The sequence below is a fragment of the Saccoglossus kowalevskii genome, unplaced genomic scaffold (genome assembly GCF_978046115.1).
Source record: "Saccoglossus kowalevskii unplaced genomic scaffold, keSacKowa6.1 SCAFFOLD_230, whole genome shotgun sequence".
In the NCBI taxonomy this organism is placed as follows: Eukaryota; Metazoa; Hemichordata; class Enteropneusta; family Harrimaniidae; genus Saccoglossus; species Saccoglossus kowalevskii.
In genome coordinates this window covers 36,733-63,083 of record NW_028188698.1, presented here as the reverse complement: position 1 = coordinate 63,083, position 26,351 = coordinate 36,733, and the positions used below count along the sequence as shown (strand labels likewise).

The window sequence follows — 26,351 nt, the reverse complement described above, 5'->3', positions numbered from 1 at the left end:
CTTCGCACCTATTGGACAGCCTGGAATGCAATTCATGAATCAGGTCAACACAAATGTCACTTATGGATGAAGTAAGTACTGGCAACCTAGGTTGATGTCATCAACGTACTTGATATGTAAATATCGCCAGTTGGCCACCGATGACACATCGACAGCTGACACCCTTGACACTCATAGTTTGAATTTGACAGCAATATATCATGTATTTGGGTAAAACCCATCTTCCAAAACGATTACCAAGTGTTTTGGTGACAGGGCAAACTAAATCGCGCCAACGCCTTCACTGAAGTGAGCAAATACGCTAGGCAAGTTAATATTGCTCAGATTTAAATATATAAATTTTTATTCACGTTTTTATTTACATACTACCTATGAAGAGGGCATCTGTTTGGCGGTTTCCGTATGTGTGCAATGTTTTCAGACGTATTTAAATGCGATTGATGTCGACGAGATTAGCAAAAACTGACATAGAAATGTTTTGTAATATTTATACGAATAAAATCACACCAACTTACTGGAGACAACAATGGGGAAAGCTACTCCGACTGTAAAAATAGTTAACGTTATTTCACTAGCTGTGTTTCCGGGTTCGCACACTTTGACCTCTCCACTCACTTAACTTTGTGGTAGCGACGGTCAACTTTTTTTAATGAGCTGGCTTTAGCCATTAAATGAAAATTATCATTAACAGTGAGTCTGAGCGACACAAAAAACAACGGTAGGTGCACTATGCTGAACGCAAGAATAATATTATCTGTAACTTCCACTTTTATCGATATACATAGTGCGATATGATGTATTGTGTTGTGTAGGTTTGTTTCCTAATCAATCACACTTCACAAAAATCAGTATTTAAACAAATGCACTTGCCTCGTGTATTGTCAATTTAACAATATTTGTTCATGTGAGTCAACTGTAAATTTGTAGCATTAGTCCAAGTCGAGTGAGATGTAAGAATATAATAACAGTGTCATGTACACTGTTAACGATAATGCAGTATAAAATTATAAAATATAGTGAAAAGAATTATATATGAAGTGAGAAATAGTGTTTGTTGTTATTGCAGTTATCATGAACAGTTGACAGTGGATGAAACCAAAAGTTAATCTACAAGATTATATCAATTTCATTACCAACGTTTTGAAACAAATGAGCGGAAAGCGGTGAACAGTGGAATACCGAGCTTCATCACATCACATGGCCGTTTTGTGCGTGAACTAATCATACACGTGGAGTTATATGATCGTGTTATTTTATTATGTTATTTATGTAGAAAATTCTATTATAGTGTACAGAAACATTCAAGGGTATTATTGGTATACCCTTGACTCAAATAATAGTAAGCGTAGTCAATAATGCAGGTAACAGTGTGTGTAAAGTAATGATATTATTCCCTATAAGAACTGCGCGATGTTTACGATAGTGCAACAAGTTTCACCAAAAAAGAAATCACTGTCTGATCAGACCGTGGTTTTTTCCCAGTGAAAAAGGAGGTAACATATCATGTCATGTGTCACCTAGAGGGGTGGTAAAAGGCGCCGCCGATAAATTCAGGTTTTCTAGGTACAGTGTAAACAAATTTAATACCGTTATGTCAAAGTAATACATGTGCAGCATTAAATATTGACCTGAACACATCACTCCATTGAGTAGTCATAACAAATAAAAAGATTAAATTATAATATATATATATAACTTTCCCCTCTTATCGAAATGCATAATATTATTTAAAATGTGCATGACTGCGAAAGATAGAGTCGTTGTAAAATTACAATGACACAATTTATTAGTGTAGCTTTTCGTTACACATGTACTAATTTATATTTTATTTATGACTACAATTAGAGAAACCCTTTTATATAGACACTACTTTATGGTAAATAAAGATTTGTTACACATAATCACGACATATAAATAGGCGTATATATTTATTTTATTATTGAACATTACATATTGATGATTTTTTTGTCAATGTGTCATACTATTAAATGGAATTGCTAGTGTGGACCTCACACTAATCGCTCAACGACTGTTGAATACCATGGAATGTGGTACACAATACAGGTCAACAAAGGGGTCATTAGTGTTTGAAGTAAAGACTGGCAACTTAGGTTCATGTCCTCAATACCTTTGATATGCAGATTAGATTTCCACAATTCATACACTGTGTGAGCAAAATCGTCACTACTGCCACCACAGTATGCTTGAGTGTATGCTTTTTTTGCGCTCTGATCTCCATTCAAGCTAACCGTCTCCAGCTACTGGCATTTCTGACTGAAATTGTGTAATTCAAACATGGCGGCATCCCAGTTTTGACTTGCATACATAATTACGTGTAAGTTTCACTTTTATGTGTGAAACACTATTTCATTTAAACAAATATAGTTTTCTAAAAATTGAAAACCCTATTCCTAAATTGTAATCAATTGAATTTAAAGTTCATAACTAGAATTAATTTACAAATGTTATTATAACAATTGAATAATTTTGTATTTTAATTATCCTAAATATTTTTTATTTTACAATCATCATCACATTCATCATCAACTATTTTTTACCTCATCCTCTATGTGTTTATTGGCACAAAAATACTGAGTTCACAACTTTTGTCAAATATACAGTTTCTTTACAATAATATAAATATTATTTGCAGTGTATCGTATCCATTATTTGTGTACTGTGTTTGGAGACAACGAATTTTAATGTGACTGTTTACAAATCTGAACTAATTCCTGCTATGCTTTACGTTGACTCCACCCTAAGACTGCATGGGTTATTGATTCCCATGTCAAGAAATCACGGATATTATCGAGTGATGAAATTGGCGTCGTCTCCATTGTATTAACCACGATTGTCACTATTCTCATAAGGCTGAAGTGAATGTGTTTATGCTTGCGAGCGAGTGTGTGTGTTGGTGTGTCCTCAAACCTGTACAACTTAATTGATAGCTTTCGAATTCCCCTGTGTCCATGGAATGTGACTGTAGTCATGTACATGTATATGATCTGACCTAACTGGCACTTGCTGCACAATTCTACTCGTATATTGCCCAGTACTGTGAATTTCCCGTGAGGTACATGTATTATGTCTAGGTAACAAAATTAATATCTTTATGGTATGTCATTGGTTTAGATGTCAGAGTGATTCGAGATAGATGGGAAGTTACAGCATCTATGACCTCATTGTTCAGTTTTATTGTATAAAGTATTGGCTAACATTGCATAGAGTATTGTATAAAGTATATATGCTAACAAATTAACTTATTACCAAAAAAAAAATACTTAACTCGTTCATACATCTAACACATTATATAAGTTATTGTTGGAAGGTCCGTTGTATTTGAACCAATCTTTGACAGAAAAATACCACACCACATGAGTTCCATTAGTGATCTTTCTGGGTAAAAATTTGAATATTTAATCATATATCTCAGCTTCGTGCTCGTCTAAAATAGCTTATGAAATTGTGGTATCCAATCATTAGGAGGCATTACCATTTATTTAATTTTAAAATCGTCTTCTAAAATTGTTTGTTATAACCGGCTGTCTTTGATGATGTTCCATCCGCACCCAGTATGTACACCACGATTAAGTTTTGAGCCGACTGAACAATAACAAAGTACCCATGATTAACAGTATTAGTCTGCGATACATATGCAGGGTAAAAATTACCATTCACATTAGCGCTACGCAATGGCTCTAAAAGTGTATACCCAATATTGTGTGCAGAAATGTTTGAGGTTTTTTTCTGAATGATATCACCTTTTTCTTAACGTTATTATTTTGAAAACAATATATAGGATATAATATTGGCTAATAATGCACAGTTACGCTAAACAAAGTTACTCTGGAACATGAATTGACTACAGGGTTAGGTTGGAAATACATACAGTATAAATACACACGGTAGTATTTGATTTCTAGGGAAATATAGAGGTTGAATTCTGGAAAGTATTGGAAAAAATACCGATTTCAAAACATCTAAAAAATTATATAACCATAATATATAATAATAGACGTTATTGAAAGACGAAAAACCAGCAATAAAAAAACAACGAGGCACAGGAAAATGTATGCCACCACAACCAGCGGTGTCCGACAGCGGTGTTCGAATTCTACACAATTTGCACCCGGGTAATTGCCATCTGTTTTGAAGACTACGGGATAACGCAGAATTCGACGCCAATATATGGTATTGTAATTCCCCAACAAATTAGGGGAGATGATGAAGGTAATTTCGAAAGCTACAGATTTGTCCCGAGTGTACACCAACCACTGTATTAGAGCGACGGCGTGCACACACCTGATTAGAGCGGAGATGAGACAAGGTATATTGTACGTGTCCTGTCACGAAAACGAGGCGGGCATCAGATCTAATACCAACAAACTTACCTCAGAAGAACGACATACAGTCACAAAACTGTGGTTATACCAAAGATGTATCCAAGTCAGACGTTAGTTCTTAGACCGCCGTGCCGTTCGTGATGAACCACCCGTCCCGCCATGTTTCAAACGTCCGTCGAACCAAGTACCGCTGAACGTCAAATAGCCACAGCTACAAGCAGTATGATAAGTCAGATATTCGTTTTATTTCACAGCTGAACTGTTAATGGACCAATTACAGTTCTAATTGTACAAAAACCAGAATGAAAACGTTGAAAATCTGTTGTGTTATTGATCCAAATTGTATCCGACCCTGTATTTCAAATGGCGTCAGTAAAAGGTCGGAAAGGTCATCTTTTGTTATGCTATTTTTGTGTTTACGCCTTTCTAATCACTGTGGATACTACGTTTCATTTGCACGTGGAATAAAAGTTTGTGTTTAATTTGAACTGTGTTGCGTGTGTATTTTTTGTGTGCAATAAGTGTACAACTACATACTGTTTTCATAAATATTCATGTACAAGGGCCATAATAAATATCTTTAGTAGATGCAAATAAACGTTTTCTTTACTAGATTTATCAAAATGACAATATACTGGTATAATAGCAATATCCCCGCCACACGCCTACGGATAATGCATATATGTCGGAAATTGTACAGTATCTCGTGGTATATCCCCCTTTGACGGATGGGGAGGGGGCGTTATTGCTTAGATAAAGCTCACAAAGGTCATGTATGCATGAAGTAGAGACTGGCCACTTTGATATGCAAATTCATTTCAACAACTCGCACTCTGTTTTCCTTTTCCGCAGATACCTTGTTACCAAAGAATCTACTTTCTATGGTTGTACTTTGACCTTAATTCACGACAACAGCCTTCAGTGTTGCTGGTATTAACGGCTGTTATAGATCACAGAGTAATCGTTTATTACTATTCGCACTGCTAACAAACTATAAATTCAACATGGCGGCATACCTGGTTTATATCTTACATACACAATTCTGTCTACTTTGAAGAGTCAATGTCCTTTGTGTTTTTAAATACAGACCACCATGATATGTTATATTTGGTTATTAGAGTACAGTAATCTCCCATAATTGTAATGGGTTTTACTTAGCAGCTATTATTGTATATACAATTATGCCAGGTAAGTGGTCGATAGCTCGATAGCTGAGAGACCGCCGAAAAGTTCGACCAATGCCTTAGGTAAATATATACTCAATATAGGGAAAAATACATAGATGATGCATATAATTGTGATCGATATGCTATAGTCAATCGAAGAATGGAGCATGTTAGTCCTGTTCGACGTAAGCAAACCGTATATATTATTTTTTTTTGCATATTACATTCACGTACTTACCCGTCGTATGTAATATTGTACCACGACTGTTAACACAAATTAAAAACATATATAATTGTGTACTGGCATTTAATTTATCTGGGAACTTTACAGAATGAATATTTCATTGTTTATAATATGTATTGAATACAAGTGCTAATATACACCTCATAGTAAACTCACAACTGCCATTACATACCATGGTATGTGGTTCATAATACAAAGGTCATTTATCAATGAAGTTAAAAGTAGATACTTTTATTTATTTCCTTAACACCTTAAGCTTCGAGCAATAATATTCGTACAATCTATCTATCAATATTGACCTGAACACAATTACTAATTTTCCGAATATTTTCATTGAATAATTAGGTATTATGATAGCAGTTGTTAGAACAGTGCTTCATCTTTTGCAATTCATGTCAACTATCTACCAAACATCCCCCGTAAAGCAAAACAAAACATTTTTGTAATATTAACATATATTTGCGCACAGGTGTTGTGTGTCACGTCAGCCATGTTTAAAAATCTTGGCTATTATTCACATGTTCCACTATTACACAATAAAGACTGTTTTACGTCTACAGGTCAAGCTTTTGAACATAAATAATACCATATAGCTTACGCTTACGCTTTTTGAATAACAATGTGTGCAGTATACAATGCAGGTCAACACAAATGTCATATGTGTCTGATGTAACTACTGGTATTTTAGGTCCATGTCCTCATTACTTTTGATATGTAGATTAGACTATTACAATCCAGACACTGTGTAAGTAAAATCGCTGCTACCATAGTGTGCACGAGTTGTGTTGTGCTCTTTGACCCCAATTCATAACACCTGTTTTAGCTGCTGGTGTATATGACTGCTTTAGATCTGAAAGTTGTTGCTCTTCAACAATTCACACCACTAACAGTCAGTATGAATCCAACATGGCGGCGACACTCATAAATGTAATACACTCGCTCATTGGAACACAATGATGTGTTGCAAATAAGGTTTGAAGTCTTGAAACCTATAGTCTCACAAGCTCCTTAGATTCAGTCCTGACATATTTATACGTACTTCACTGATCAACATCCTCAATTTATGGTCAAACCACGGGGTAATAAACACTTTGGTTACTTCCCTTTTGATTTGGGTCACAAAGACAAAATCAGTGAATTTACAACAAAATTATGATTTTCTAATGTAGAAGAATGAACTTTTATTTAAAACTTGTAACATATTCTACTATTAGTAAAACATTATATAAACCTAGCGTATTTGTTTTATTTCACAGTAGTGAACCGGTTCTTATGTGTTTACAAAATTGTAGTAACTATTTTCCGAACAAAACTACTACTATTTTTTTAGAACCCATCCAAATGAATGTTATTAGCTGATATTTCTCACTGATATAATTTATTTTAATTGAGCAAACAATTAAGTGCCTACTTTCACATTTACTAATGTGTTATGTGAAAAAAATATTTAGACGGAATATTACGTTCACTATCCATGCCTTGTTAAGGTAATACATGTAAACCCGGAAGTATTAAGTCTGACAAATGCGTGTATGAACTGATTTAGAACAGGTTTAGCACATATGAAAGCATTGTCATATGTATAAATATCCAGAGCGTTATTGTTTTACACAAAATATAAAGCAATATCTCGTTATAAACTCACTTCATGTGATCTGTTTCATGGGCGACCCTTGTTAGAGATGCATAGCTTAAAGTAAGACAAGTTTGCTTTGAAATCACATAAAGTCTGTGTTTTGTTTATGTCACCCCAGTCAATGCGTTGACGCAACAAAATGAGCAGTGTGACACAGATACTCGTTATACATAATTAATCAAGTGAGCATTGCCATGGTGTCGCAGGTAATAATAATTCTATCCACATAGAAGACAAGTGGTTTCCCTCAGAGACTTGTGTAATACAAACATGCAACAACAAATGATATTGCAAATACAATATACAATATATTAATATATATACTGTATATAAACAATACACACTATCACCCTATTAATCTTATCTTTATTAAACACTTAACATAGCGGGAACCTTTTAAGCGTGAGACTTGAAATGAAAATGACAAATCGACATCACTACAATGTATTTACTCACTATATAGACAACATTCTATTGCTGCATTCCGGGTATAAAAATGTGTTCACTGACTTTTTACCGTGAATTCAAATTAGTGCAGAAATTTAAAGTTGTGTGGCTATGTTTACGAACTTCGATCAAAGCCAACGGATATGCTATGTTCTCGTATGGTCGTCCCATATAAAATCACAGTTTGATTATGTAAAATTGTTCATAAATCGACAAAGACTTCAATACTTCATTTAGTATAGCATAGCAATAATAAGAAATAGTACATAAACATTAGGTTTAATACAAATTAGTATAAATTAGGTGCTTCATTTACATTATGATAAACAACAGTAACAACAATTAATAGGCATGTTACCATACTTACAATCACATGGTCACGTCAGTTACGACCGAGATGCGTATAATATACATTAAACACTCACAACATTTTAATGCATATCAGAGACACGACAACTCATTTTATATACAAATATGTTTAGGAATTGACATTCACATTAAAATCAATACATTATTTGCAGTAATATTATATTTGTGAGGCTCGAGGTCAAAACTCATCCTACGAGAGGTTATTTTTCACAGTCCATAATTACAAAATAACATAAATAGTAAACTAAAAAAAACAGATTACAATCCCAAGTAGAAACCTACAGTGAATCATAATTATAATGTTTTACAACAATACAAATATGAATAATGCAACAAAGTCTTACACAACACTTACATTACACAAGTTATTAAAAAACATAAAACTACGCCACGAGGAAGTACCTGTTACATTTTAATTCAGACACATTCCAGCATGATACTTTTGTGGTCATTGACATTTCGTATTCAAACATTTGCATATGGCGACTCAAGTAATGGAACGTTAATATGAACCTGTGTAACAAAAATAATAAAAGTTTGTCAATCAACAGGAATTGCACTACGGTTTCAAAATGACGAATATATTCATAATCAGTTACTTACGTGTTTGTCTTGAATTATCTGGCTAATAGAATTTCTTAGTTGAGTAAAAGATGGTCGGTCTATTGGATGACGTCTCCAACACGAAGTAAGTAATTGGAATCTAAATAGAAATATGTATTGTGTCAAGGTAAATTTCTCATTGGTGGGATATTGTCTGTATTGAAAGCATTGACAATATCAGAAATTATAATTACATATGATTTCCACAATGTGCTGGTTTTGGCATTCGATTTCCTTCTCGTATCATGCTTGTCACTGCTTGCTCAGACGCCCCTTGGTATGGCACTGCACCTGGTGTTAAACAGAATAACACAGGTGGGTATGAAATTATCATACACTATTTCTCCCACTTGACTTGTCGCAGTTTTAAATATAAAATATTATGTAAATCAATACATATATTTACCGAGATTCACAATTTCCCACATGACGACACCAAAAGACCAGGTATCACTCTTCAATGTAAATCTTCTGTTCAACAATGTTTCAGCAGACATCCATTGGTATGGATAGTTGTTCTAGAAAATAATGCATGATGTCTCATTAATGGTGAATCCTGTCCATTAAGGGTATACATAGATGAAATGAAGTCAATTTAATAAATTAAATAAGAATACACTTAGCTATACTTAATTAATTCTTTCGTTTACGGTACCGTGTATGTCTCCACAACATCTATCACGTAGGATTAGACATAGCTGATAGAAAAATATAAAACACATACTAGAATATTTATATACCTGAGTTTTTTCAAAGAAACGTAAGTCGTCGATGACGTCACTAGCGTAGCTAAAATTGGATATTTTACATTGTCTATGGCCATTCAATAAGATATGCTCAGTGGTCAAATATCTGTGAATAATCTGAAATAAGAATAAATGACAAAGTTTTTTTTAAACAGCATGCACTCACGCAATTTTTCGGATGTGGCATGTGTACAACATTGGAAATATAAATAGAATGTAATGAACATGGAAATATAGATAGCATGTAATGAACTTTGAAATATGGATAGCATGTAATGACCTTGGAAATAAAAATATAATGTAATGAACTTGGAAATATAGATAGCATGTAATGAACTTGGAATTATAAATAGCATATAAATAAATTTGGAAATATAAATAGCATGAATTGAACTTGGAAATATAAATAGCATGTAATGAACTTGGAAATATAAATAGCATGTAATGAACTTGGAAATATAGATAGCATGTAATGAACTTGGAAATACAGATAGCATGTAACGAACTTGAAAATATAAATAGCATGTAATGAACTTGAAAATATAAATAGCATGAATTAAACTTGAAAATATAAATATCATGAATTGAACTTGGAAATATAAATAGCATGTTATGAACTTGGAAATATATATAGCATGTAATGAACTTGGAAATATAAATAGCATGTAATGAACTTGAAAATATAAATAGCATGTAATGAACTTGGGAATATAAATAGCATGTAATGAACTTGAAAATATAAATATCATGAATTGAACTTGGAAATATAAATAGCATGTTATGAACTTGGAAATATAAATAGCATGTAATGAACTCGAAAATATAAATAGCATGAATTGAACCTGGAAATATAAATAGCATGTAATGTACTTGGAAATATAAATAGCATATAATAAACTTGGAAATATAAATAGCATGTAATAAAGTTGGAAATATAAATAGCAAGTAATAAACTTGGAAATATAAATAGCATGTAATAAACCTGGAAATATAAATAGCATGTAATGAACTTGGAACTATAATTAGCATGTAATGAACTTGGAAATATAGATAGCATGTAATGAACTTGGAAATATAAATAGCATGAATTGAACCTGGAAATATAAATAGCATGTAATGTACTTGGAAATATAAATAGCATATAATAAACTTGGAAATATAAATAGCATGTAATAAAGTTGGAAATATAAATAGCAAGTAATAAACTTGGAAATATAAATAGCATGTAATAAAGTTGGAAATATAAATAGCAAGTAATAAACTTGGAAATATAAATAGCATGTAATAAACCTGGAAATATAATTAGCATGTAATGAACTTGGAAATATAGATAGCATGTAATGAACTTGGAAATATAAATAGCATGAATTGAACCTGGAAATATAAATAGCATGTAATGTACTTGGAAATATAAATAGCATATAATAAACTTGGAAATATAAATAGCATGTAATAAAGTTGGAAATATAAATAGCAAGTAATAAACTTGGAAATATAAATAGCATGTAATAAACCTGGAAATATAAATAGCATGTAATAAACTTGGAACTATAATTAGCATGTAATGAACTTGGAAATATAATTAGCATGTTATGAACTTGGAAATATAAATAGCATGTAATGAACTCGAAAATATAAATAGCATGAATTGAACCTGGAAATATAAATAGCATGTAATGTACTTGGAAATATAAATAGCATATAATAAACTTGGAAATATAAATAGCATGTAATAAACCTGGAAATATAAATAGCATGTAATGAACTTGGAATTATAAATATCATGGGAAACCAACCTTTAATTTAGACAGATGCTCCATTCCATTTGCAATGTCAGCCATACACGATAACAGTCTACTTTGAGTAATATCCTTTAATCCAGACTCGTTACGTTTAGAATGAAGATAGCATTTCAGATCTGACGACTGTAACTCCATTATTATATATTTTGGAACTGTGTATAAACAAGATATTAATAAACAATTACTGTGATTCACCTTATTTTATTTCCCTGACACGATGATGTGTCGCCCACTCACCTTTGTCTGTGCAGCATCCAAGTAATTTTACAATATTAGTATGATTTGATATATACTGCATTATTCCAATTTCTTTGGAGACCTCTTTCTCAATTTGATTGTTCGAAGGATCTACAACACAGAACATATTACATGAACTTTAAAACCTGCAAATCACACTGTATTTTATAATTCACATGACATAATAGTCAAACACGATAATTGCAATATACGATGGTTAAATAAGACCCATATAGAGGTGTCGTCATACAAATAGAGCCACATATAGCATAAACTATCGAACATGTATTCATGAGAGACATAATATTACTCACCGGTATTTTTCTTAATCACAACATCTGACTGACCACCTGTTCCACTCCAAGCAACACATTTTGCCAATTCATAGAATCGACCAGCAGATACTATACATTTCATGCTTATATCATGTCTCGGAAATTCTAATATTTTTTGTCCTGCTTTCATGTAAATATTTTCTTTTCCGTCGTGGTTAAGGGAGGCGTACACATTGTCATCGTTAGTAGGCTAATACAAACGTAAACAATAATATTTAATACAATCCATGTTGGTGATACAACACATTGATCTATGACTGGTTTGCTGGTAAAATTATCTATAGTAAGATTGAATAAATAAATAAACGAAAAATAATATTAATTGTACCTTTTTTGATAATTCTGGCCTAACATTCTCGTAAGTAGCTGAAACATGGAAGTTTTTTGAGGTTGGTAATTGAACTGCGCAAACATATTCGGAACATATATTTCAACACTGTGTCCAACCATTCAATTAATCAGACAGGTAAATCAAAACCATAAATCAAGTTGCGATTTGTTTCTGACATATATAGGGCAATCTAAATTCGTTCATACATTAAAAATGATTGACTAGGATAGGCAGTAATATTGAAAAAAAGATTGACCGTTAGTTTCACATTGATAGTATCACAATGCAATATCACAGCCTCGTCAACCATTAAGTGTTCTATGAACTTTGAACATAAACACGTGTGTCGTTCACTGCACACACCTCGTGGGACAACTAGTTTAACAAAATCAGCAGCATTATCCTCTGTATATATCCAACACTACTTATAGATTGTTTGACCATATTAATGCAGATATTAATGCAGATAGTCATGTAATCTCTTGATTTCTAATTTACCTGTTGATGTTCTCTCTGGCAATTCATGGTCCTGTCGTTCTTCTAATGTCGTGTCTGACAAATAGTACAGTGATGATGTTAACAAAGTGTACATGATAGTTTGCTAAATGTTTTTTTTTTATCTACAACATATCTAAAACATGTGCGTGGAACACGTGATTAATGACAAGGAGCGTTTATTGTCAAACGTATTCTATACATTTCAATATTATATAATTCTAATATATCGCTGTGTTATTGCTTAGTATTACAAATTGCAGGAATGTATATATGAATATATTTAATTTTTATTGTAATGTGTTACCTTTGTTTCGTTTACCCCTTCGTTTCATGAATATTAAACCCGTTGCAGAGGCCACTGCAATTATTGCAACTATTACAACCAAAGGACCAATGTAAACGCCGGGATTGGTTGGAATATTTCCAGGCGAGTACTTATTACTGATTGGTGCTGCTATTGGAAGAATAACAGGAACGATATTAATTTACCTAAGATTATTGCCACTTATAATAAACAATGCTTTTATAATTTGGGTATCTAGCAGTAGCAGTATAAAAGAATGAATGAGTGCGGGTCATCACATGTGTCCCTGGACGTTGTATTGATTACATACGTCATAGTATTGTACACTCTGTGTATGATATTATTTATTTCCAACATTTTTTTCCAGATACGAACTATCGAATATTGGCAATACCATTTGCAATACTGGCATACTCATGCATTGGTCGAAAAACTATATTCATACATGACTTTCAAAAAAGATTTTTAACACAGAACAATACAATTTGGGCAAAACTACTATTACACGTTTCACGTAATAACTATATTCAGGGGAAATGTATACTCCATATGCAGTAGAATGAGGAGTATTAGTATAATGATGCGAAAACTGGTGATAGTAAAATCAAAGTAATTTCTTTTGTCATATAGTTTGTTTGTCACACAATTGAATCCTGGATTGTACATTTTGATAATGTATGTTTGTCTGTCACTAATATATACTTGCTAAACAGGTTGGAAATTAACTTTTCTTACCTGTAGTTGTAAATGTGATCGTTTCGCTTGGTTCACTAACGGAAATCACATTTTCAGCTGTTACATATATTTCATATTCAGTGGATGCATTCAATCCATCCCTGTGATAAAGTGGCATCTCAACTTTATTTGATCTGATGAAATCATTGACATATAACTGCCTGTATGACACATAAAACCATTGTGATGATCCACCGTTATATCCTATATCCCATGTAATATTGACAGAGTCCCATGATATACCCGTGGTTCTCACATTGGTGGGTGAATCTGGCTCTCCTGTAAACACATATATAGATGAACACAATGGAAACAATTGTATTGAATTCAACAGCCTGATATTGGTATGTATGTATGAATCACTAATGTGAATATGTTCAGAATGACATGGAGTATTTAATAACACTACTTACTTTTACCAGCCAGTGTAATATTCAAGTAATCACTACCAATAATATTACTAGCATAACAGGTATATACACCATGGTCTACTCCAGGTCTCGCATTCAGTATATACAGTGTGCTTTGTGTAGTTCTATTCATTGTGTATGATTCATGTTTTATCACAACTCTGCTGGTATCACTCATAAGTGCCGCTCTACTACCATCAGTTCATTTATACCACTCTATCACCGGTAATGGATATCCTATAGATGTACACACAATGGTAGCATTCTGACCTTGATCTGCTGAACTTTCTTCCAAAGTGTCATTGAAAATTACAGCAGAATCTGTGATTAAGGAATATACATAAATGTATATATCTTTGCATGATATATAGATTCAAACACATGTTGTTATCTTGTCTATTCTATGCAGCCAAATATTTTGGCGGTCATATCAAGAGATTTATTACCAGGAATAATAAAGAAATGATTCACCAGGAAACTAAAAAGTGGAGCCCGAGGAAAATGGAAATAAATATGTTTGACAAAATGGAAATAAATAAGTTCATTAAGTATTTTAAATAAATATGAAATATGTTTGGTTCCTGACACTAATTTAGAATATATGCAACAAATATATGTATGCTCTGTCAAGTAGGATTTTATAGGGTAAAACATATTCTAAAGAACACATGAAAATTATTGTTCTTTTACACTTACATTGTACAATTATATTGACAAATATAGTTTTTGGATTATTCTGGACATCATGATTACTTTTACATTTTAATTTCTTTCCAAAGTCTTCCCTATTTGGTATCATTGATAATTCACTAACTGTGTCTTTTCTACCACTGATATCCCATAATATTCTATGGTTGACATTGCTGGTAATTATATCATCATCTATATACCACTTTATACTGGCAGCAGGATGGGCTTTAGTAGTTCTACACATGATGTTAAATGATTCTCCAGATATCATAGTAACATCACTGCTGTCAGGGTAACCATTAAAATATAAACTGTCTGGAGATACTGTAAAGTATATAAAGATAATGTCATCTCATGTTTTATGAATCGACAAACAAATTAGTATTCTGTCGTTACTGATACATAACATTATATTTTCTCCAGAGATGTCTCCTCCGGATGCCGTAAGAAACGTCACAAAATTAGTAAGTTGTAATGCAGTCATAACCGATTGCTATCGGACATTCCGTTCGAGAGACAGAACGAATATTTCTTGTACTGAAATATTTCCCTGCTATTCTATTAACTCATATCTGGTAAATTCAATTTAAAACTACATTGGGTTGGCAGTATATGGCTTATAGTGTGATTTTATAATAACGATGATTGCTTTTATTTAACACAGTTCGCCGTTTCACACTTTTGATTTTGAGATTTAACCCTAGGCTTTCCGCCCATGTTCAATACGAACCACCGGTATGTCGCGGCGTAGCGTGGTGCCTGGCCATAGGTGGATACCTGATGATGCCTCCACGGGCGATCACTACAATGCTACTCCACGTAAGTCAATCGTTCACTCAAAGTATTTAAATTACAATAATAATTGATGGATTTAAAACTAGTTTCGTGCTCATTTTACTCTTCTCATTACACACTGTAAAATCGAATTTCATAAATGACATTTTAAATCAAGCAGATTCATGGGCCAGTGACTATGACACATTTTCGTTCACTGTGAATTTTACTACAAGTTTTCTGCTTTATGATGGCAACAAATTCACTGGTACTAACAACGCTACAAAATAATAGGCCGTCTATTATCTTTTAAGTGAATATAATTAAACTGTACTTGTAATGTTTAACATCAGTGATAACAAAAATTACGCCGTGCTTGCAACAAACGAGTTATTAGTAAATACACATTTAACAATAATTACTAGTAATATTTATTTACTAATAACTCACAAAACAGCACATATGTGGCAATTGTGAATATACATACGGTAACTAGTTTGTGAATGTGAGCGATGTATTTATTTACGCAAACTATACTGTGGAGTAAAATAATAATTATAATAAAAACAGGATTGTGCAAGGGTATTTCTGAAATACGATAGTACGCACTTCAAATACGCGGAATGAGTCGCGGAGTTGTTTAATCTCAGAACGTATCGGTTCACCAATGAATGGAAGTTTTACACAAACATAGCTGAACGAACAAAAATGTGTGTAAAAATAAAACGTCAAAACACTACTTCGCATGCGTTCATGTGCAGTATACTAATGCGTTTCGTTACGCCTGTCAAGGTTACTCTTGTACTTTTAATTTTGAATCGATGTACTCTTTGTACTGACAGTGTTCTAAAGAAACAGAGCAACACAGTGATAATAATACCTATTTTCAGACAACTCCCGCTGTAAGGTATTTGTGTTCATGTTTTATTTTTTGATCTATGTTTGATCAGAATGTATTTACCTAATTATCGCATTATCGTAATCAGTAGATGCGAGTACTATAGATAGGGCTTGTTTGTCGGACGTAGCGCTTGGGATCCAAATTGCACGATACATTATCCCGTTTTTTTAAGTCGGAACGTGAATCGATGGTATTTCGTACATTGATTCAGATCGAAGTGGTTGGAGTTTACATGTGATTACAATTCCAGTGTCGACTCAAAACCACCTAAGTAATGACATCAGTACTTTCAGACTCCAGTGAAAAATCAGGAAATTCAGCAGCAGTACAAGAACGGAGTCCAGCGAGTGTTTAGGCGACCTCCGCATTTTAAAAAACGTTATCTTGTGGTAATTATCATAATTATTTGCAAATATATTGTAATTTGAAAATAATGAACAAAGCATTTCTTTCAAGAGGTCTAAGCATATTCCCAAATTACCTTCTGTTGAGCATAATACGCAGTATAACTCTAAAAACATGCCAAAAACAATAATGCACATTCAAGATTCATCTGCAAATTGCTATACAGTAACTTAGACACATGATGACTCTTCAATGGAAGGGCTGATATATTATAACATATATTTGCTAAGATGGAGCAAAACATATCAAAACAGTAATCAGCACTTCCAGTCACGCGAATTACACTGGGTGTACGTAACGCTGTGTGATTGGGTTATTGTATGTACAATGTTCTCGAATGACAAATTTATTTGATTTTGCTAAATTGTTAATATTAAAATACGTCACTTATTATAACACATTTACATTTAATACAATTTTATTATAGTACACCTTTAATTACCTGTGAAAAAAATAATATATTTCCTTACCCCACACATCAAGTGTAATTTCTTTAGTAACAGGTTGATCTTTAGCAATAGTTGCATCATTTGTAGCTTTACATATTAACGTTGTATTCTGATGGTCTAGATAAGTTGGTTTGAATGTCATGGTACTTGTTGTATCTTTCAGATCACTATCTTGTGTATTGTCTGATATTATCTCATCGTCATCTAGATTATCATTATCAACAGTCCACTGTATGTCAGATGCAGGACGTGCTTCCATAGCAACACAAGTTAATGTAGTCATGCGACCAGAAGTAACTATGACAACACCAGATGACTCTTCGGAAATGGTAACGCTGTTAGGGGATACTGAAATCAAAATAACATCAATATTTAATGTAATATTTTTTACTGTGACATGTCCACAATGGCGAAAATCCATTGTAGAAATTGTATCGGATAATCTGTTATCTACACATATAGATAATAGATTGCGGGAGCTGTGTAATATGAATGAGGTTGAACATTAAAACCATTTTTTATCATATGTCCTTCTAGAATTGTTGTATTATTGAACAGTTAAAAAAAATGTTTTGCAAGTAGTATTCCATTGCGTGATCTTTGTTATTTCTCGTCTGTTTTTAGTTGGGTGTGAAATTTTGTGGATTTTTTTACTTGATTATTTTTTCTTATTGTTATGCAACTATTTTAATTCCTCCATGAAGTTCAACATAGTTGTGCACACAATATTATAATATACTATTACTATGATATGACCACAATGGTGTAAATTCTATAGTAGATGTTGTATCAAATAATCTATTATCTACACTATATTATATCATTGTTTACTTACCTTGTGCATCTAGTTTAATATTTGTGATAACTGGTTGTATATTTACTGAATTACATCATTCACATGTAACAGTTTTACTATGATATGACCACAATGGTGTAAATTTTATAGTAGATGTTGTATCAAATAATCTATTATCTACACTATATTATATCATTGCTTACTTACCTTGTACATCTAGTTTAATATTTGTGATAACTGGTTGCATATTTACAGAATTACGTCCTTCACATGTAATAGTTTTACTATGATATGACCAAAATGGTGTAAATTCTATAGTAGATGTTGTATCAAATAATCTACTGTCTCCACTGTTTGGACTGTCAGACATAGATGACTGTACAACTGTTGTACCATCTGTATCCCAGTCCATATTGGAAGCTGCAGGTTTTGATCCAATGGTTTCACACGTCAGTATATGTGATAGACCATCTGTAACAATGACGTCATCACCTGATGTATATCCACCAGTATTAGCATCATCTGATATTATAATTGTATTGACAGCAACTGTAGAGAAATATAATAGAATTGCGAGATATAATATAATCAAATTTTCATGAATGTGATAAGAAGACCAAACCATTTGTTGTTGTTGTTTTTTTAATTTGACACAACATTATAGTGATTTTGTCATGATTGGTGTTTATGATATATTTATGTGGGTACATGGCTTGTGAAGCGCAACAAACAAGTCGTGAGACCAATTCAAAGAACGATTTTCCAGTGCATATGACTTTACAAAGTTTAAAACATATTCGATAATCGATAGTGGAACATGATTGAGTGACAATATGGTCCAATCATATTTAAGTCGAAACATGTTAATGGCGACGATGGCAGACTAGACAGACAGCACTTTCATGGCAAAGTTCAGCGTTCTTCACCGACAAACATATACAGGATACAGATCAAAATGAATTTAACTGAAGCAAAAACTGACAAGCAAACATTTTAACCAACGTGGCGTAGTTTGAAATTATAGTGGAGGAACCAGGCATAAGCAAGACCGTTAGTGCAACGACCGATCGGCCGCCGATCACAATCTTTTTGGTATGTAAACAGCGCTGGACTGAGGAAATCTTAAATGCACTGAGTGTGAATACAATAAGACATGAAACAACGCCCAGAAATAAAGGAAACATAACCGAAATAGTCAAATAACTCGTACTAGTGATTGGTGATGATATCTGATACTTTGCCATGTGAACAATAGACTCGATTCGAAAGCTTATGAGAGAACGCTTTCGTACTTTCTGAATAATTTTTTTTCAACCCAAACAGTGACCAATCACAAAACAAATTAGAACATACCGGATATTATTTAACATTATTATACTATGCATACTTTTAGGTAACTTCGTAATAACCTCATATTATTATTTTGTAATCTGGACACGGCAAATAAATAATCTACTCACCATTCACGTCAAGTTTAACCCTCGTCACTACAGCATTTCCAATAGCATCATTATCGGCTTCACATTTGACGTATTGTAGATGATTACTCCACTGTGGAGTAAATGTAAATGTACTGGATACATCAAATAATTCACTGTCTTCTGAATTAGGAGTAGGTGACGTCATTGTAGTTGACTGTAGTGTATTACCAATATACCACTCTAGAGTAGGTGCAGGTTTTGCAGTAGCTGTACAAGTCAGGGTAGAAGACTTACCAGCATTTACAGTAAAATCGTCATTATTGTTATACCCATCTATCACTGGAGATAATGGCGGAACTGAATAAAACAATTTTAAGAAGTGATTTGTTCAACCAGAGCAAAAATATGTCCAGACCAGCTACAATTACTATTCCACACTAGTATGTACTGTAATGTACTTGTAGTGTCATATAAATCATTATTTACCTAATACATTCAATGTCACATATGTACTGTAGTTTGTATTTGTAGTAAATACATATGCTTCACATTTAATATATTTATCTTGGTCACTATTCTATACTGGTATGTACTGTAATGTACATGTAGTGTCATATAAACCGTTACTTACCTAATGCATTCAATGTCACATATGTACTGTAGTGTGTATGTGTAGTAAATACATAGGTTTCACATTTAATATCTTTATCTTGGTCACTATTCCATACTGGTATGTACTGTAATGTACTTGTAGTGTCATATAAACCATTACTTACCTAATACATCCAATGTCAAATCTGTACTGTGGTGTGTATGTGTAGTAAATACAAAGGCTTCACATTTAATATCCTTATCTTGGTCACTTTTCCATACTGGTATGTACCGTAGTGTACTTGTAGTGTAATATAAACCATTACTTACCTAATACATCCAATGTCACATATGTACTGTAGTGTGTATGTGTGGTAAATACATATGCTTCACATTTAATATATTTATCTTGGTCACTTTTCCACACTGGTATATACTGTAATGTACTTGTAGTGTCATATAAACCATTACTTACCTGATACATCCAATGTCACATATGTACTGTAGTGTGTATGTGTGGTAAATACATAGGCTTCAAATTTAATATCTTTATCTTTGTCACTATCCAATACTGGTATATATTGTAACGCACTTGAAGTGTCATATAAACCATTACTTCCCTAATACATTCAATGTCACATATGTACTGTAATATGTGTGTGTAGCAAAAGCATAGGCTTCACATTTAATATCGTTATCTTGGTCACTATTCCATACTGGTGTGTACCGTAATGTACTTGTAGTGTCATATAAACCATTACATACCTAATACATCTAAAAACACATATGTACTGTTGTGTGTATGTGTAGTAAATACATAGGCTTCACATTTAGTATCTTTATCTTGGTAACTATTCCATACTGGTTTGTACTGCAATGAACTTGTAGTGTCATATGAACCATTACTTACTTAATACATTCAATATCACAGATGTACTGTAATGTGTGTGTGTAGTTAAAGCATAGGCTTCACATTTAATATCTTTATCTTGGTCACTATTTCATACTGATGTGTACTGTAATGTACTTGAAGTGTCATACAAACCATTACTTACCTAACACATCCAATGTCACATATGTTCTGTAGTGTGTATGTATGGTAAATACATAGGCTTCACATTTAATATCTTAATCTTGGTCTCTATTCTATACTGGTATGTACTGTAATGTACGTGTAGTGTCATATAAACCATTATTTACCTAATACATCCAATGTCACATATTTACTGTAGTGTGTATGTGTAGTAAATACATAGGCTTCACATTTAATATCTGTATCGTGGTCACAATTCCATATTGGTATGTACTGTAATGTACTTGTAGTGTCATATGATTCATTACTTACCCAATACATCCAAAGTCACATATGTACTGTAGTGTTTATGTGTAGTAAATACATAGGCTTCACATTTAATATCTGTATCTTGGTCACTATTCCATACTGGTATGTACTGTAATGTACTTGTAGTGTCGTATAAACCATTACTTCCCTAATACATCCAAAGTCACATATGTACTGTAATGTTTATGTGTAGTAAATACATAGGCTTCACATTTAATATCTTTATCGTGGTCACTATTCCATATTGGTATGTACCGTAATGTACTTCTAGTGTCATATAAACCATTACTTACCTAAGCTTTACCCTTGTTCATATAGTGTCCATATATGAACGTTTAATATAGTCTATAAATAACATAATAATATTTCAGCATGTTTACTGTATGAAACATAAACTTCATAAATGTTCCCAAACAAAACAATAATATAAAATGTGAATAGATGTGAATTTCGTTACGGTAGACCTTCAATACAGCAGCGTAATTCGCCCCATGGTCTCGTAACATGTATGGGGGCTATAGGACTATTAGTACGTTTTTAACATGGATATAAATTGAATGCCACTACATTTACTTTACGGTATGTGCAACGCTGGTGGCTCTTATGGCTCGAAAATTCATTATATTATAACATCGTGAGGCAAGATATACAGCAGCTTCACATTCATACAATCCTGTCGCTCTCACTTTGTATGTCACATATTACTAAACTTTAATTATTTGCACTAAAAAAGTGGGTTGCCTAATTGTATTATGTCACTGTTATCGACTAAGAAGAACACACGTACAGTAGCATTCATCTAATTCTTACTCAAGTAAGTCACTTTTTGTGACGTGACTCGACTTTACAGGATTAGTCAATGTTTCTAATATAGCCTATAATTTGACAACAAATAAATAAAAGTACATTATAAACACCTACATATCATAAATTGTTTGGTCACTGGTATCAGCGACATGTTTTTACTGACACGACATGTTAGTGGCATGCTCCTTATTCTCTCAGCAAGGTACATTCCTCCAAGATAAACGTTTTAATTTGGGAAAAACTCAAAGCATACATACATTCCCAAATAATGTAATATAGTATTTTCAGCTTACGTTGTTATTTGATTTAGGAAATAAAGAACAGGGTAAAACAGGAACGTGGGCAATAATAGACGGGACTCAATCCAGGCAATTATTAAAATGAACATCTACGTCCGATCCCTGTTATCTCGCATTAATATTTTAAGATTTTTTTTTCAACGATTACATTATGTATTTAAGGTAGCGAGAAGGGAAATTTTCACTTTTTTCTTGATTTTTCAAAAATTGATAAAACGGTTACTTTAGACCTTGATACATCACCCCAGGTTTACAAAAGATCGAAATTACGAAATAACGTTGCTCAAATTAGTGTTTTAAAACACTAGCAGAAAAGACTACAACTGCCGTTTCGTGGATATTTGCATAGTGTTTATCTTTGGAAGTAATTAAATGATAACATCTTATCTGTATACTCTGTTGTTGTCGATTTTGATATAACGGGTGATAAGCTTCCAGTCGCAAACAATGCATGTTTATCTAACGTCCATAGTCACCATTATTGTCAGTCGAGACTTCGTCGGAGAAACATGGTCATACAGTACTCATTTCGCCCAACCTTCCGCTTTTACATCGACCGCTTATCGCTTAATTTCCGACCACGCGGTCTTGTCCGACCGGAAACCGACCGCATTTTAATCGCGTTTTTTTTTTCGCTCGCTCGCTCATTGAAAACATTGACCGCTCGCCCAAACACTGAAAACTGGCACATGGGTGGTCGAAATGGTGGTTTTGATAGTAAAGTGTGAACATACAACTAGTATTAACTATTATTACATTCTGAACGACACTTCAAATCTAATAGCTGTATTACACTTGTATCGTGAAAGCAACTGAACTGGGACTTCTTGTTACGTGTTTTGGGTGCTTGTTCTAGATGTAATATTTTTATTTTTATTTTAATGAGACAGTTACGTGAAAAAAAGCCTTGGTAACTCCTTTTGACAGAGCAGAGAAACGAGGAAATGTTAGTGATTAATTCCAAAAATAACGATATCGAATCCAGATCGGTCCACGTCTGGTAAAATTTGACATTCAATTTTTAAAATTAAGTCACGATCATTGAATGAGCTCGGTCTATACCGTATACGTACCGCAAAAGTGTTCCCACACAAAATATTTTCTACTAAAAACGGCCACATGCCCTGAAAAAATCGAACAGAGCTTGACATGTATGAATAATTTATTGGGCTTAAATGAAAAACGTGTCAAATTTAGTTATAGCCATAACTATTTGGTGGCCAGTCGCTGAACAATTCAAAGTCCTTCAGGGCTGAAAATCATCGACGCTACTCTGGTTTACTTTATTTCACAACTTGCAGAGAAAACTGATTCGCGTGAGCTCTAATGTATCTTAGCCTAGTATTTTCTTTTTGAACTAAGGTCAAATTCCATCAGTTTGTCAAAATATATGTTTTTCAGCGAATAATTTTGAAGCCTGTCACAGCACAAACAACTATGTGAATCGACGCCCGTGATTGGATTGTACGACGACCCTTCAATTAGCGTCAAATATGCTTTGTTACAACATCATTGATTGGCTGAGAGTCACCTGATCGGAGCACGAACTGGGTCACAGAACCATATTTGTCCGTATTATCAACAGGACTTTGCAAAATAACCACACCCACATTTTCAATCATTTTTAGCGCGGAAGTTGCCAACAAATGTAAAAAAAATCGTGAATTTCATGGATTCGAATAAAATAAAGCAAGCGATTGATAAGGATGATTATTAATATTTTCCTCGATGCTCTTCGAATTTTTATTTTTTTTATTTCAAGGTAAGAAATGGCTAGCTGAAGTTGCATCGTCTTCAATGCGGTTGTTTCACCGCGAACAACTCTAGCTCTGTTTTGGGCATGGTTTAGTTTTGCGATGTAAAATAAAATATATATTAAAATAATAATACTTGATTAATTATTTGGGGTTTCAGCCCACAAATTACGGACATGATCTCCATGAATTACGGTCAATGTTTGTCTTCTCTCGGCTGATTGTCACGGTGTTGATCGACGCCCTTCATAAACTCAGTATGGAGAAACCAACGGGGATCGACATTCCAAACAAACAATCGAAATTATCAACGAAAGACGAGATTTTTCTAGATATTTACAAACATACTGTCATGACAAACATATGTAAAATTAACAAATACACAAAGAGGTGTAATATTAGGTTTTATTTTAGGCTTAGAAATATTTTCTTTCACTCAGCCCATGCATGTAACTGCCATTTAGCTTTACGGTCCTTCAGCATCGGAGGAAAACAACAATAATTATACAAAACACATTGCGAAGACTCAACAATCAGGAAAGAAACCCCAGACAACCCTGTCGTACTTGTGTTGAAATACATTTTGTATTTCACGTCAGAATATTGTTTAAAATAAAATATTCAGTCCAAGCCAAATCGAGGTCAAAGGGTCAGGTTGCGTGCATATAATTATATATAGTTAAAACAAAAAGTATTTGAACTTTTGTCAGCTGTTCAACATCTATAAAAACCAGAAAGACAATTATAAGACAATGTGAACCTCGGAAATTATTCTGTTAGTCCGAATTTTAAATGCGCGCGAGCGAGCAGGTGGGCGGTGATATTTCGGGGTTTGCGCGGTCGAAAATAAAGCGGTAATTGTCCGGTCAAATTCAACAAGCTGTCGCAAAAGCGAGAGAAAAAGGTGATTGGAAAGCGAAAGCGGGCGGGAGGTTGTGCGAAAGGAGTACTGTAACTTTGCGCAACTTTCTTTTAAATCGTTTTATTTTCCAAGTCAATATTCTATTTTACTAATACATTTTTTTTCTAACGCAATGGCGAAGAAAAGAAAGAAAGTGTTGACAGACAAGGCAAAGAAACATCTGCCACTCAGTGTCGCACTCTGACACAGCAATTTTTTTTCAAACATCGGCCATTTTGTTTCACCATGAAAACCGTTTTATTAGATGTCTTATCTGAGACACTTGAAGGATTAGCTTGTTTGTAAACTGTCAGCGTGTACAGTGGGACAGTAATGTTTGTCAGAGGATTATCCCTCGTTGTTCGTTTGCATAACAATGGAAAACCCGAACGTTCCTGGAGTACGGACTCAAATGCCAGCAGTTTTCTTAATTTTTCACGCTCGAGCTTGAAATTATTCATTATCTGACACTCTTTATGAGTCCTATGATATCAGTGGTTAATATGTTTGGCCATTTTTAGTGTATATTTATAATAATGCAGCAAATCTACAGTGTTTTATTAACCAAAACTGTTTTTCGCGTTTTTCTCGAGTTGAAGTTTTGATCGAGAACGACTCATTGGGACCGCCGCCAAATCAAGTGCGTTCGGACTAGGACATTCAAACTCGCAGTTATCGTTCAAAAGATGATGATGTTGCGAAATATGTCTGGGTTTTTAAAGAAAATGCTTTGTCACAGAATAATAGTCTGTTAAAGGTGCCAAGTATGAAATAATTTGGGGACAAAAAAACAAACCTGCATAGAAATCGGAATAATAGGTCTTTTGATTATCGGAGACGCATTTCAATGGACTTGATTACGGACAATGCATAACTTAAATTTCACCAGGAAATTCCGCAATGTGCTCTCGCAATCACAAAACCTTCTCGCTACCTTAAAATAATGCTGCGACGTAGTGTTCCCAGTAGTTGACAATGTATTTAAATGCACAGTGTAAACAGGGCATTAAAATAA

General features: G+C 33.5%; 1 protein-coding gene across 1 annotated transcript; it reads right to left on the bottom strand.

The window, feature by feature from the left end:
- Nucleotides 1-7,735: 7,735 nt before the first annotated feature.
- On the bottom strand, nucleotides 7,736-14,975 carry LOC146725379 (tyrosine kinase receptor Cad96Ca-like). The gene is made up of 14 exons (XM_085496370.1): nucleotides 14,903-14,975; nucleotides 14,210-14,527; nucleotides 13,797-14,075; nucleotides 13,062-13,211; nucleotides 12,758-12,811; nucleotides 12,257-12,294; nucleotides 11,908-12,118; nucleotides 11,594-11,704; nucleotides 11,351-11,508; nucleotides 9,549-9,671; nucleotides 9,215-9,326; nucleotides 9,003-9,099; nucleotides 8,809-8,908; nucleotides 7,736-8,718 (listed from the first exon to the last, which is right to left on the bottom strand). The coding sequence occupies exons 2-14, from the start codon at nucleotides 14,382-14,384 to the stop codon at nucleotides 8,671-8,673; spliced, it is 1,656 nt and encodes a 551-aa protein (XP_085352496.1). The 5' UTR covers nucleotides 14,385-14,527; nucleotides 14,903-14,975; the 3' UTR covers nucleotides 7,736-8,670.
- Nucleotides 14,976-26,351: the final 11,376 nt, after the last annotated feature.